Source organism: Ptychodera flava, chromosome 11 (assembly GCF_041260155.1).
Source record: "Ptychodera flava strain L36383 chromosome 11, AS_Pfla_20210202, whole genome shotgun sequence".
In the NCBI taxonomy this organism is placed as follows: domain Eukaryota; kingdom Metazoa; phylum Hemichordata; class Enteropneusta; family Ptychoderidae; genus Ptychodera; species Ptychodera flava.
Genome location: NC_091938.1, coordinates 15,674,908 through 15,688,590, shown reverse-complemented (window position 1 = coordinate 15,688,590; position 13,683 = coordinate 15,674,908). Strand labels below are relative to the sequence as shown.

The following is a 13,683-nucleotide window of genomic DNA, read 5'->3' as shown; positions in this document are numbered from 1 at the left end:
TAAACTGTACAAAACCGGCGATATTTACCGATCGATCAGTTTGTAGAGCTGGTAACTGTTACAATGTACATTGTTTTGTCACGTCATTCAACCGTCGACGGTTGTTTACACTCTAGAGGTCACAGCGTTCGTGTCGTGTCTGAATCTTGAACTGAGAACCCGTGTAAGAATATGACTACCTTTCAGTTGTAAACTGGCAGAAGCTGTTCCTGCAGTCATAAAAAATACTGAGGACGTTTTCCCCTTTGCCTCTTTATTTCAGAATCCAATCGAAGAATACGATGGAGACGTGGCTGACCTCTCCGAGGAAAATAACGGGGGTGAATGTCCAAGTTCGAATGGGTAAGCTAGAGGATAATTACTCATAAAATTCATTTACCTTCGTTCATCAAAGATTATAATTGTTGTGCATTTATGAGTTCAAAATTCATCTGATATAATACCGGATTTTTTTTTCTGTCTTTCCTTTAATCATACAGAAATGGGGAGTCAATGCCTGAAACAAGCAAAGGCAATCTGGATTATTTTACTCCTCCACAAACTCCAAGGTAAGTCTCTCTCTCTCTCTCTCTCTCTCTCTCTCTCTCTCTCTCTCTCTCTCTCTCACACACACACACACACACACATACATACATATATACGCACATATGTGAAATATTAAGTTTTTTCCCCTCAAAGTAACATGAAAATATTTTCCCCAACAGAATCTCAAAATCTGTTGCTCCTTCAACAGAGCAAAAAGATGATACAGGTAATGGAGGAGTCTCATCTGCAAAGAAATCCAGGTAATTAACTATTTTCATGTCTTTGAATTGATTATTTTATTTCATTGTAAGAGTACACATTTATGCATGTATGTATACATGCATGCATGTACACATGTATGTATGTAAAACATGCATGTACCGGTATGTATACGTGCATGCCTGTATGTATGTATGTATGTATGGATGTATGTATGTATGTATGTATGTATGTATGTATGTATGTATGTATGTATGTATGCATGTATGTATGCATGTATGTATGTACGTATGTATGTATGTGTGTCTGTAACTGTCTTACAATGTTTCCTCGTGTGTTTGTAAATGTGATCATACATATATTAATAGAGTCACAATTGATTAAATTATGTTTTTATTAAATCATTTATTTTTTATTTATTTATTTATTTTTATATATCTATTCAGAATGATGCCGGGTCCTTCTGATATAGGAGGAGCAAGCCTGACATTAAAGACACCTAATCATCAACCATCACCTGAATTTATGCAGCCGGGTCCTTCTGATATAGGAGGAGCAAGCCTGACATTAAAGACAACTAATCATCAACCATCACCTGAATTTATGCAGGCACTTGGACAAACTGAAAATCAGTCCTCGGCTCAAGATCGCACATGTTCCCAGTGCAACAGATCATTTGTACGACACCGAGATCTCAAGCGTCATGTCAGTACTGTCCACGGTGAGAACATTCGTTTCCCTTGCCCATGCTGTTATCGATCTTTCAGCCGCAAGGATAGCCTAAAGAGACACACAAAACACTGTTCATGCTGAATCTCGAGATCATCACTTCACCTGCCCTGTGTGCGATCAAAGCTTGGCCTGCAAGGATTATTTGAGAAAACATATCCATGATTGCCATCGTCGTCCAAGCACATACAAGTGTTCAACATGTGATATGGTATGCACCAGAAGGTCCCACTACACCAACCATATTAAAATTCACAAAAATTATCCAAGGCCATCTCATACAAGTGTGCTAGATGCTCCCGCCGATTCAAATCATTTCAGGCATTGAAAAAGCACAGTCACAACCACCGGGAAGATGCGCACCATTCATCCTTCTCTTCTTCTTCTTCATCTTCTTCTGCTTCGTCCTGTTCTGACAACGATGATGCAGACAATGTACAAGCAGGTGGTCATCGACAAAAGCAACATGATGCCAGCAATAGTAACAGCAGCAGTAATAGCAGAGAGGTTGACAGCAATGAGGAAAGCATCACACGTACCTCGGGCAGATTACCTGTTGATCCACTGGAACCAATCTTTGATGACAGTGACGATGGTAATGTGGAGCCTGACATTCTACCCCTCTACAGGGAAAATTGGCTCCACATTCGATCGAGACATCGTGAGGGAAACCCGTTGCTGGACGTCTTCAATTTCCGAACCCATGGTGGATTTCATCGTAATGAGATAGCGCGATACCTTCAGACAGTTCATCAAAGACAGTCCACTCAATACAAGGTAAATCTTGCCCTTGGTTTTATCATGCGTCATGTCGAAACGGGAGCATTGAGGTATTTTTATCCATCCCACAACAATCACCTGCTAGATGCGCCTGTTCTCATCAGGATCAGGATGATCTGAATGACTTTCTAACCCGTCTGCAAGACACTGATATACTTGAACACATCAAACAGAATAGACCAGACTCAAAATGGGTGATTGAGCTGATCACTAATATCACTGTTTACATCGTCAAAATGCCAAAGCATTACATCGGCTGCAGTGATGTCACCCTCCCAGATTACCTGATGACGTCTCAAAGTGTTGTACCTTTGATCCACTGTCCTCGTACAGCTCGTCCTTACAATGACAAGTTCTGCTTTTTCCGCTGCCTTGCTCTTGCCAAAGGGTATGAAGAAAAAAATCTGGAAGTTGCGGCAAAGCAATACTCACGACAGTTTACACAAAGTCAGGAACAGACTGTTAGTGTCAACTTTGGTGGTGTGTCATTCGAGACTTTCCAACTCTGGAAGACCTCTTTTCCATCAATATAGAAGTCTGTGAAATGAGTATCGAGGAAGAAGATGAGATGACAAGGGGTGAAAGGATCGTCAAGCACGTTTATAGATCCATGAGAAAACACACGGACACTATGTATGTCAACCATTATGAAGGTCATTTTTCATACATTAAAGATTTTGACCACTATGCCCAGTCATACAAGTGTTCCTCCTGTGATAAACTCTTCAACCACTTCAGAAACTTAGCCAAGCATGAAAAAACATGCTCTGCAGGGACAAAACACAATTTTCCTGGAGGTGTATTTCAGCTCAACCTAATAGTATTTGAATCTCTGGACGATGTGGGAATCATGGTACCTGAAGAATTGCGATTTTATCCCTACAGAGCAACATTCGATTTTGAATGCTATTTGGATAAGGACAGCTTACCTTCAAATGATGCAGAGAAACTCCGTTTTGTATCCAAGCATGAGTTACTCAGTGTAAGTGTCTGTAGCAATGTGCCATCCTATGAAGAGCCACGATGTTTCATCACTGATGGCAACCCGCAACATCTGGTCTCTGAAATGCTACAATACTTACAAACCATCAGCGAACGGTGCTACGAGATCATGAAACCTAGATTCCAGGAATTTCTTGAAGAACTGGCAAGAGAATTCAGAAAGAAGGAGGCGAAGAAGAGGATGATGATCACCCCTTGTGTCGACTTAAAACCGCTTCATTAACCACCTGAAACAACTGCCAGTCCTTGGCTTCAACTCTGGTCGCTACGATCTCAATGCAGCCAAGGCATATATGTGGCCAGAGCTTCTACGGGAGAGTACAGTAAAATTCGTCATCAAGCGATGTTCAGACTACCTGACTCTGGAGACTGACACTCTTCGATTCCTCGACATATCCAATTATGTGTCACATGGTTGTAGCTACAGTCAATTCCTGAAAGCGTACAATGCCACTGAAGAAAAGGTTTCTTCCCATATGAATGGATGGACTGCCTCGAAAAGCTGGGATCCCCATCACTTCCACCACATGAAGCATTCTACAGCACACTCAAGCAAAGAAATATCAGTGAAGAAGAGTACCTGCTGTGTCAGCAAGTGTGGTAGACCAATCGAATGACCACCTTCAGAGACTTTCTGGTGTGGTACAATAACGCCGATGTACAACCATTTCTAGAAGCCATCGGTAACATGTACCAATTTTATAGGGAACGATGGGTTGATCCATTCAAAGAGGCTGTTTCATTGCTGGCATAACCATGCGCTATCTGTTAGTTCAAGCGGCTTGACCCTGATGTCAACTTCTGTCTTCTGAGCGAACAGGACAGAGACTTGTATGACACCTTCAAGTCCAATATAATCGGAGGCCCCAGCATCATATTCCGTTTCTACCACGATAAACCCTGCAAGCATATCGTAGGATATGATGCAAATGCACTGTACCCGTGGGCATTAATGCAAGACATGCCCACAGGCTTCTACGTTCAACAAAAGATATGTGAAAACTTTCGTCGGACACTATCTGAACCCATCGCCTCCCAGTGGCTCGACTACCTTGCAACAAAAGATGACCTGCATATCCAGCACAGGAGCAATGCCAGAGAAATACGTCTCGGTGGTCGTCGCCTCCCTGTTGGTTTCTGTGAGGCAAACATTACTGCCTATCAGTTTCATGGTTGATACTGCCTATCAGTTTCATGGTTGCTACTGGCATGGGCATGATTGTGATGCGAACAGAAAGCGAGAAGTCAATGAAGTTTGTAGGAAGTCTGTGCAAGAGCTTCAGGAAGAGACTGCCAAGAATGATACCTACATTAGAGACATGGGGTTCAACCTGGTCACCATGTGGGAATGTCACTACCGTACCATGCGCCGGACAGATCCTGATCTCAGAGCATTGATCCATCAGAGAAACACCAGGTATCTTGACAGGAGCTACACAGTTACTGAAGAGGACATCATCGAAGCAGTCAAGGACGGTGAGCTCTTCGGGATGGTCGAGTGTGACCTTGAAGTTCCTGAACATCTGCAGGAATACTTTTCAGAAATGTGTCCTATATTCAAGAACATTTCCATCACCAGGTCAGATGTTGGGGAACACATGTTTTCACATGCAGTCAATCACGATCAACTGAGAAGTCCTCGACGATCACTGATCAGTAGTCTGCACGGTGAGAAGCTCCTCATTATCACTCCCCTACTGAAATGGTACCTGAATCATGGTCTCACTGTGAAAAAAGTTCACCAGGTCCTAGAATTCACCCCAAAACCTGCTTTCGAGAGTTTGGAGAGTCCGTATCAACAGCTCGTCGACTCGGTGATGAAGATCCCACCAAAGCCGTACTTGGAGACACTATGAAGCTTCTTGGATAGTGCCTACCGGTAAAACACTCATGAATAAAGACAAACATCTGGACGTCAATATCTGTGGTTTGGCCAAGGCAACCAAACTGGTCAACTCCCCACACTTTCGACGCCTGGTTGATTTTGCCGACGACACATACGAAGTCTCCTCCACCAAGAAAACCATTACCATTGACCAACCTATGCAGATTGGCCTCTTTGTCTACCAGTATGCAAAGATGCGAATGTTGCAGTTTTACTACGATTTCATGTGTCGATTCTTCGAGCAATCTGATTTCCAGTATGTGGAGAGTGATACCGATTCGGCATACATCGCCATTGCGGCCAACAGCCTCGAAGAAATGGTCAAACCAGAGATGAGAGAGTTGTATGAAGCTGAACGTCATCATTGGTTTCCACGCTCTGATCACTACCAGTATGACAAACGAACTCCTGGCCTTTTCAAGATCGAGTGGGAAGGCGATGGTATTGTGGCACTCAACAGCAAATGCTACTACTGCTTTGGTGGAGATAAGGAGATAAGTTTTCATGTAAGGGCGTGAACAAGAAACCAACCCCATCACCAAAGAGTTGTATATGGACGTCCTCCATTCCAAATGTGACCAGAGTGTGACCAACAGGGGATTCTGTCTACATGGACTCCACATGTACACTTATCAACAACTGAAGTGTGGATTTTCATACCTCTATATCAAGCGAAAACTCCTGGCTGATGGAGTTTCCACAGAACCACTGCAACTGTAAATGTTGTATCCTCCTCCCTCGGACGCAAATTTTAAACAAACCCTTAAAAGTAAAAAAAAATAATAAACAAAAAACAATGGACTCTTTCAAAAAAACAAAGTATGTGAATCATCGTTGAATTTGTTATTCAAACTTTAATGGACACTGAGTATTTACCTTTTTTTTTCTTTGTTCAAGTTGAATTTTGAATCCCCGGGAGAAAAGGCTCGGCATTGGGATTAACTATGGTGTTAAGAAGATTATGAGATGTTTCTGTCTTTTGTTTTCCTTTGAACTTGCAATTGTTATATAAATATGTTGCTAGATTTATTTATTTATTTATTTATTTATTTATTTATTTATTTATTTATTTTCATTTAATCTGCATTGGCCTTTAAGATAAAAAAAATAAGATGACCGAACAAATAGAATAAGAAGTTAAATACAAAAAAAAAAAAAAAAAAATATTGTGAATTTTTACATCACTCTTTGACAATGTTTTGGAACATGTTTACATAAGTTATTTCTTCTAACAGGCATTAAAGAATCCATCACTTCGATGGATTGATTTGAAAGAAGAAAATGGTGTTTTTGTCTTTGTATGTGTGGGAGAGAGTGTTTGCGTGTGCAGATGTTGAGGAATGGCAAGGTATGAAAAGCATGGCCCCTTTGCCCCCAGGGCCAAAATTCAGGCCCCCACGCCCCGAGGGCCTTCAGTGAAGATGTGTAACCCATTGAACTCCCCCTTGCCTTTCTGTGATGCAATTCATGTAGGCCCTCCATGAAAAGAAGGAGGCCCCTTTGCCCCTCGGGCCATTTCCTCCCTCTCTCCCCCTTTCCTCTTTCGTGCAATGAGGTATTCCTTGCTTATGTAAGAGAGTGCTTTCATGTAATTCACTCAGTTGGCATGATGGGTGTCATTCTGCAAACATTGTTAAGATTGATCGTGAACAATCGAGACTTTTCAAAGCCCATGTTCTTCGTCTACCTTTGTGTTTTACCTTACATCATCTACGACAAATTTTTTAAACCAAAGGTAATGTCAAGATCGTTGATTGAAAAAAGGAGAATTTGAAAGTAAGCCAACCGTTTGATATGCCACGAGTAAGAAAGAATTGTCCTTATCCTGGATGTCCTGCAAAACACCTGGTCAGACTGGCAAATCATCTTGTTCAAGTGCATAACGTCGGAGACAAACTAGAAAGACATAGATTCTTAAAACTGGCCGAGAAATCTAACTCCCATCAACTGCTGCGTGACTTGATCCGAATCGTACACATTTTGACAAAAGGAGATCAGTCCAACTAAGTTATGGATGCAAGGCTTCACCATCCGTTCACTGCACTCGTGTGTGGGCCAACACAGTCAGGCAAAACAGAATTTGTGAAACGACTTCTGAAGGAAAGACAAGCCCTGATTGTTCCTTCTCCAGAAAACATCGTCTGGTGCTATGGTGAGTATCAACCTGCCTACGCAGAACTGACTTCCCAGATTCCTGGTATTCGTTTTGTGGAGGGCATTCCTGTTGACTTGGACACACTGTTTCTCCCACGCAAACAAACTTATTGATCATTGACGATCTGATGTCAGAAACTGGCAACAACCAGAGAATTACTAACCTTTTCACCAAAGGCTCTCATCATCGCAACCTGTCTGTGATGCTCATCTTACAAAATCTATTTCACCAAGGCAAAGAAACTCGCACCATGAGTTTAAAAATATCGCAATCATACCAATCCATAATCCAATAACACTAGGTCAAATTTGTAAGACAATAGTTGTAAACATAGACACAAAACAGCACAGAACAGACAGTAAATAGACGGTACAAACAAAGTCAAATTCATGAAAGAAAGATATATGGACCTCTGGCCAAAAGACCAAGAAGTGATGTCAGGTGTTTCGAAAATAGTAAGCGCATCCTGCCCCACATGTGGCACCCGCCATATATCAATCTGTAAGTCAGATAGGTAGTGGTCACTAACTAAGGCCCAATGTCACCGATGCCATCAGTGATCATTTGTCGAAGAGAGATATTGTATTTATCTACCAGCTTGCGATACCTGCCAAAAAAGCGTTTGAATGTAGAGACAAGTCTTGCTCTGGTGTAACCTTGATTTAACAGTTTGAAAGAGAGATGGCCATGTCTCTCTACAAAATCACCATATGAACTGCATGCTCTTGCATATCGTATAAGCTGGGAAATGTATACCCCATAAGCAGGTGAGAGTGGAATATTACTGATGAGGTGTGGAAAATTAATTATACTAAAGTTGAAATCATCTCTCTTGTCATATAGCCTAGTAGAAAGGTGACCATTGGAGTCAAATTCAAGTAAAATGTCCAGATATGAAGCAGAAGAGGCCGTTTCTGTAGTTTCTTTAATCTCCAATTCTGGAGGGGATAAATCATAGCGAGATATTTACTGAATTCAGAGTTATTCAATGAAATAACATCGTCTATGTATCTAAATGTTAGGTTGAAAGTACGAGCTACAGAGACCTTTTTCTGCTTGATAAGGTTCTGGATAAATTCTGCCTCGTATGAGAACAGAAATAAGTCGGCAAGTAAGGGAGCACAGTTAGTGCCCATGGGAATTCCTATACACTGTTGGAAAATGTGTCCTCCAAATTCAACAAATATGTTGTCAATGAGGAAATCAAGCATACTGATAATGTCTTTCTCGGTATAAAACACTTTAGCATTAGTTGTATTTTTAACAAAATATGTAGAATTATACCCTAATACCACATATTTGTAACGGCGTGAACCGTTTTTGTAGAAAAATGCTTGGTTGATGATGTTTTTCAAGCGTTCTTTCAATTTATCATGTGGTATTGTGGTATACAATGTGGAAAAATCGAAAGTTTTAATAGATGTTATTTTTGAAACAGATCTTGATTTCAAATTTCCAAGAGTTCCTTCGAATTTATTAATATCCACATTTGATTTATACCACTCCGAGAAAAGACAACATCACAGTATGATTGAAGTCCCCGTTTAACAGTACAAAGAACAGAAGTCAGTATCTTCGATAACTCTGTTGTTGAACATTTTGAAGATCCTGCGATAAACCTAGCTTTGTAAGGTGTTTTGTGGAGCTTTGGTATCCAGTATAAGCTAGGCAACTTATTATGGTCATCCTTTGTTGTAATATTAAAATTATCCATGAATGACTTATGGTTTGCCAAAATTTCAGATTTGTTGAACATTGATTGTCTGTAAGTGGAGTTGGTTGAGGTCTTAGTTACACCAAGTTCGTCTATAAGACATTCAAAATAATACTTCTTACAGACAAATACAATGTTATGGCAGCTTTATCAGCAGGGACGACAACATATTTGTCATGGATATCATTCAAACACTTAACAGCATCAGGATCTTTAAATACAGAATAGGGTCTTCTGCAAACATGTGATCTTAGTCGACCAATACGGCCACGCACTATTTTCCTCACAGATTTGACCATTCTGACAGTGTGTCCAACTCTACATCCTCCCTTTTAGCCCATTTCCTGGCATAATCTTCAACTGAGTCCATAATGATCTTAAAATTATGGTTCCAGTTGATCCTGCGAGGTTCTCTGAACTTGGGTCCACAAGATAATATCTTACGAAGGTGGTGATGTTCAACCAAGTTCAGATCACCAGTGATGACATGGCCAACTGGAGTATATTTGAAGGGAGATGTAGAGCAGTCACAGGATGCTGGTGTTTGAAGGAATTCATCAATTTTTAAGTGCCGCAATGCCTTATTGTAATTGAATATTTATTGGGGATTGTCTTGGTGTATTGATATGACAGAATAGGTACAGACTGGTTCTTAAAGTATACAGGTATAGTTGATGTAACCTTTTTGTTGTGTAGTATATTGCTGATATTAATGGCATCAATTCCTTTGTTAGTAAATGGAAGATGTATGAAATGACGATGATCATCAGTCATAGGTTCAGCACGAACAGGCTTGTATAGTCTGTATAGTGCAATGTCAGCAATAATACTAACCAGTCTGTACGGTTGTTTGTTCGGATCTGTCAAAGACAATCCCAATGCATAGACATGCAACCTTCTCAAGTCCTTGATGGAAAGAGCAAATAATGAAGTACGAATGTGATGGAGACCTAAAGGCTTCTGCAATAAAAGAAGCAGTTCATGAAATTTGTCATGGCAATTGGATGTAGCTGATGTATCCAATTTAGGCCGATGGTAACGCCTATGTCCATGACTACGTCTTCTACGGACAGAAGACTCAAATAGGCCCATCACATTCACTTCTGAACAACCAGGACTTGAGAGATTGCCTATATCTTTGATGTTGTCATTACAACCATAAGGCATTGCGGTACCTAACTGTCTAATCCAGTGGTATTCTCTCTGTCTACGGAATGGTGAACTAAGTGTGGGGCTGTTGGTTGGATGGTATATTTTTTCAAGAATACGGACACGCATAGACAAAGTGGAGTGATCGTCCTGGTTAAAATGCTTATAAAGTTGCACATCCAAAGATCGATTCACTCCACTGCGATGTCCGTTCATTCTAGATCGTAAGCTGTTTCCTGTTTCACCAACATAAATGAGCCCGCACAATGAACACTCAATTCCATAGATTACGTTTTTTGTCGTGCAATTCAGAGGTTCCAGACATTTGGTAGAATAGGTCTTACCTGTCAAACTACTACTGAACTGTTCTGTAGTGATGAGCATACTACAGGTTTTGCAGTTTTTAATACCACACTTTGTGATAGAACCTGTATAATCACAAGCTGGAGATGACTTTAAACAGTCCGTCAGTAGCAATTTGCATGGTTTAATTGTCTGGTAGCTTTCTCCATTTCTGTGATAAAAATTGCCCTCTGATTGCACGTATGATGTCTTAGTAACATCCCGAAGGATAATCCGAGGGACACACGGATTTTGAGCTACTGTGCCCCGTGTAGCTGGTCGGGACCTTGTTAACCCGGGCGACGTCCCAGCCGGTATGAATATATCTCTTATACAGTCCTTCATTATCATGTACAAGTACCAGGTGGATGATGCCCTCGGGGACAATATGTCCACCAGCAGGAGCATCGACCTGGTCGTAGTAAAATAATCGCAATCATACCAATCCATAATCCAATAACACTAGGTCAAAATTTGTAAGACAATAGTTGTAAACATAGACACAAAACAGCACAGAACAGACAGTAAATAGACGGTACAAACAAAGTCAAATTCATGAAAGAAAGATATATGGACCTCTGGCCAAAAGACCAAGAAGTGATGTCAGGTGTTTCGAAAATAGTAAGCGCATCCTGCCCCACATGTGGCACCCGCCATATATCAATCTGTAAGTCAGATAGGTAGTGGTCACTAACTAAGGCCCAATGTCACCGATGCCATCAGTGATCATTTGTCGAAGAGAGATATTTTATTTATCTACCAGCTTGCGATACCTGCCAAAAAAGCGTTTGAATGTAGAGACAAGTCTTGCTCTGGTGTAACCTTGATTTAACAGTTTGAAAGAGAGATGGCCATGTCTCTCTACAAAATCACCATATGAACTGCATGCTCTTGCATATCGTATAAGCTGGGAAATGTATACCCCATAAGCAGGTGAGAGTGGAATATTACTGATGAGGTGTGGAAAATTAATTATACTAAAGTTGAAATTCATCTCTCTTGTCATATAGCCTAGTAGAAAGGTGACCATTGGAGTCAAATTCAAGTAAAATGTCCAGATATGAAGCAGAAGAGGCCGTTTCTGTAGTTTCTTTAATCTCCAATTCTGGAGGATAAATCATAGCGAGATATTTACTGAATTCAGAGTTATTCAATGAAATAACATCGTCTATGTATCTAAATGTTAGGTTGAAAGTACGAGCTACAGAGACCTTTTTCTGCTTGATAAGGTTCTGGATAAATTCTGCCTCGTATGAGAACAGAAATAAGTCGGCAAGTAAGGGAGCACAGTTAGTGCCCATGGGAATTCCTATACACTGTTGGAAAATGTGTCCTCCAAATTCAACAAATATGTTGTCAATGAGGAAATCAAGCATACTGATAATGTCTTTCTCGGTATAAAACACTTTAGCATTAGTTGTATTTTTAACAAAATATGTAGAATTATACCCTAATACCACATATTTGTAACGGCGTGAACCGTTTTTGTAGAAAAATGCTTGGTTGATGATGTTTTTCAAGCGTTCTTTCAATTTATCATGTGGTATTGTGGTATACAATGTGGAAAAATCGAAAGTTTTAATAGATGTTATTTTGAAACAGATCTTGATTTCAAATTTTCCAAGAGTTCCTTCGAATTTTTTAATATCCACATTTGATTTATACCACTCCGAGAAAAGACAACATCACAGTATGATTGAAGTCCCCGTTTAACAGTACAAAGAACAGAAGTCAGTATCTTCGATAACTCTGTTGTTGAACATTTTGAAGATCCTGCGATAAACCTAGCTTTGTAAGGTGTTTTGTGGAGCTTTGGTATCCAGTATAAGCTAGGCAACTTATTATGGTCATCCTTTGTTGTAATATTAAAATTATCCATGAATGACTTATGGTTTGCCAAAATTTCAGATTTGTTGAACATTGATTGTCTGTAAGTGGAGTTGGTTGAGGTCTTAGTTACACCAAGTTCGTCTATAAGACATTCAAAATAATACTTCTTACAGACAAATACAATGTTATTGGCAGCTTTATCAGCAGGGACGACAACATATTTGTCATGGATATCATTCAAACACTTAACAGCATCAGGATCTTTAAATACAGAATAGGGTCTTCTGCAAACATGTGATCTTAGTCGACCAATGCGGCCACGCACTATTTTCCTCACAGATTTGACCCATTCTGACAGTGTGTCCAACTCTACATCCTCCCTTTTAGCCCATTTCCTGGCATAATCTTCAACTGAGTCCATAATGATCTTAAAATTATGGTTCCAGTTGATCCTGCGAGGTTCTCTGAACTTGGGTCCACAAGATAATATCTTACGAAGGTGGTGATGTTCAACCAAGTTCAGATCACCAGTGATGACATGGCCAACTGGAGTATATTTGAAGGGAGATGTAGAGCAGTCACAGGATGCTGGTGTTTGAAGGAATTCATCAATTTTTAAGTGCCGCAATGCCTTATTGTAATTGAATATTTTATTGGAGATTGTCTTGGTGTATTGATATGACAGAATAGGTACAGACTGGTTCTTAAAGTATACAGGTATAGTTGATGTAACCTTTTTGTTGTGTAGTATATTGCTGATATTAATGGCATCAATTCCTTTGTTAGTAAATGGAAGATGTATGAAATGACGATGATCATCAGTCATAGGTCAGCACGAACAGGCTTGTATAGTCTGTATAGTGCAATGTCAGCAATAATACTGACCAGTCTGTACGGTGTTTGTTCGGATCTGTCAAAGACAATCCCAATGCATAGACATGCAACCTTCTCAAGTCCTTGATGGAAAGAGCAAATAATGAAGTACGAATGTGATGGAGACCTAAAGGCTTCTGCAATAAAAGAAGCAGTTCATGAAATTTGTCATGGCAATTGGATGTAGCTGATGTATCCAATTTAGGCCGATGGTAACGCCTATGTCCATGACTACGTCTTCTACGGACAGAAGACTCAAATAGGCCCATCACATTCACTTCTGAACAACCAGGACTCGAGAGATTGCCTATATCTTTGATGTTGTCATTACAACCATAAGGCATTGCGGTACCTAACTGTCTAATCCAGTGGTATTCTCTCTGTCTACGGAATGGTGAACTAAGTGTGGGGCTGTTGGTTGGATGGTATATTTTTCAAGAATACGGACACGCATAGACAAAGTGGAGTGATCGTCCTGGT

The 13,683-nt window shown here is 40.3% G+C and overlaps 1 protein-coding gene across 1 annotated transcript; it reads left to right on the top strand.

Moving 5' to 3' along the window:
- Positions 1 to 209: 209 nt before the first annotated feature.
- Positions 210 to 1,655, top strand: LOC139143052 (uncharacterized). The gene is made up of 4 exons (XM_070713227.1): positions 210 to 342; positions 480 to 548; positions 705 to 785; positions 1,191 to 1,655. The coding sequence occupies exons 2-4, from the start codon at positions 493 to 495 to the stop codon at positions 1,555 to 1,557; spliced, it is 504 nt and encodes a 167-aa protein (XP_070569328.1). The 5' UTR covers positions 210 to 342; positions 480 to 492; the 3' UTR covers positions 1,558 to 1,655.
- The last annotated feature ends 12,028 nt before the right edge of the window (positions 1,656 to 13,683 follow it).

What these genes read in the sequence shown, in the direction of transcription:
- LOC139143052 (XM_070713227.1), top strand. Translation starts at nt 493, where the DNA reads ATGCCTGAAACAAGCAAAGGCAATCTGGATTATTTTACTCCTCCACAA. An exon ending in ACTCCTCCACAAACTCCAAG is followed by an intron (nt 549 to 704) that starts GTAAGTCTCTCT and finishes TTTCCCCAACAG; the next exon opens with AATCTCAAAATCTGTTGCTC. An exon ending in TCATCTGCAAAGAAATCCAG is followed by an intron (nt 786 to 1,190) that starts GTAATTAACTAT and finishes ATATCTATTCAG; the next exon opens with AATGATGCCGGGTCCTTCTG.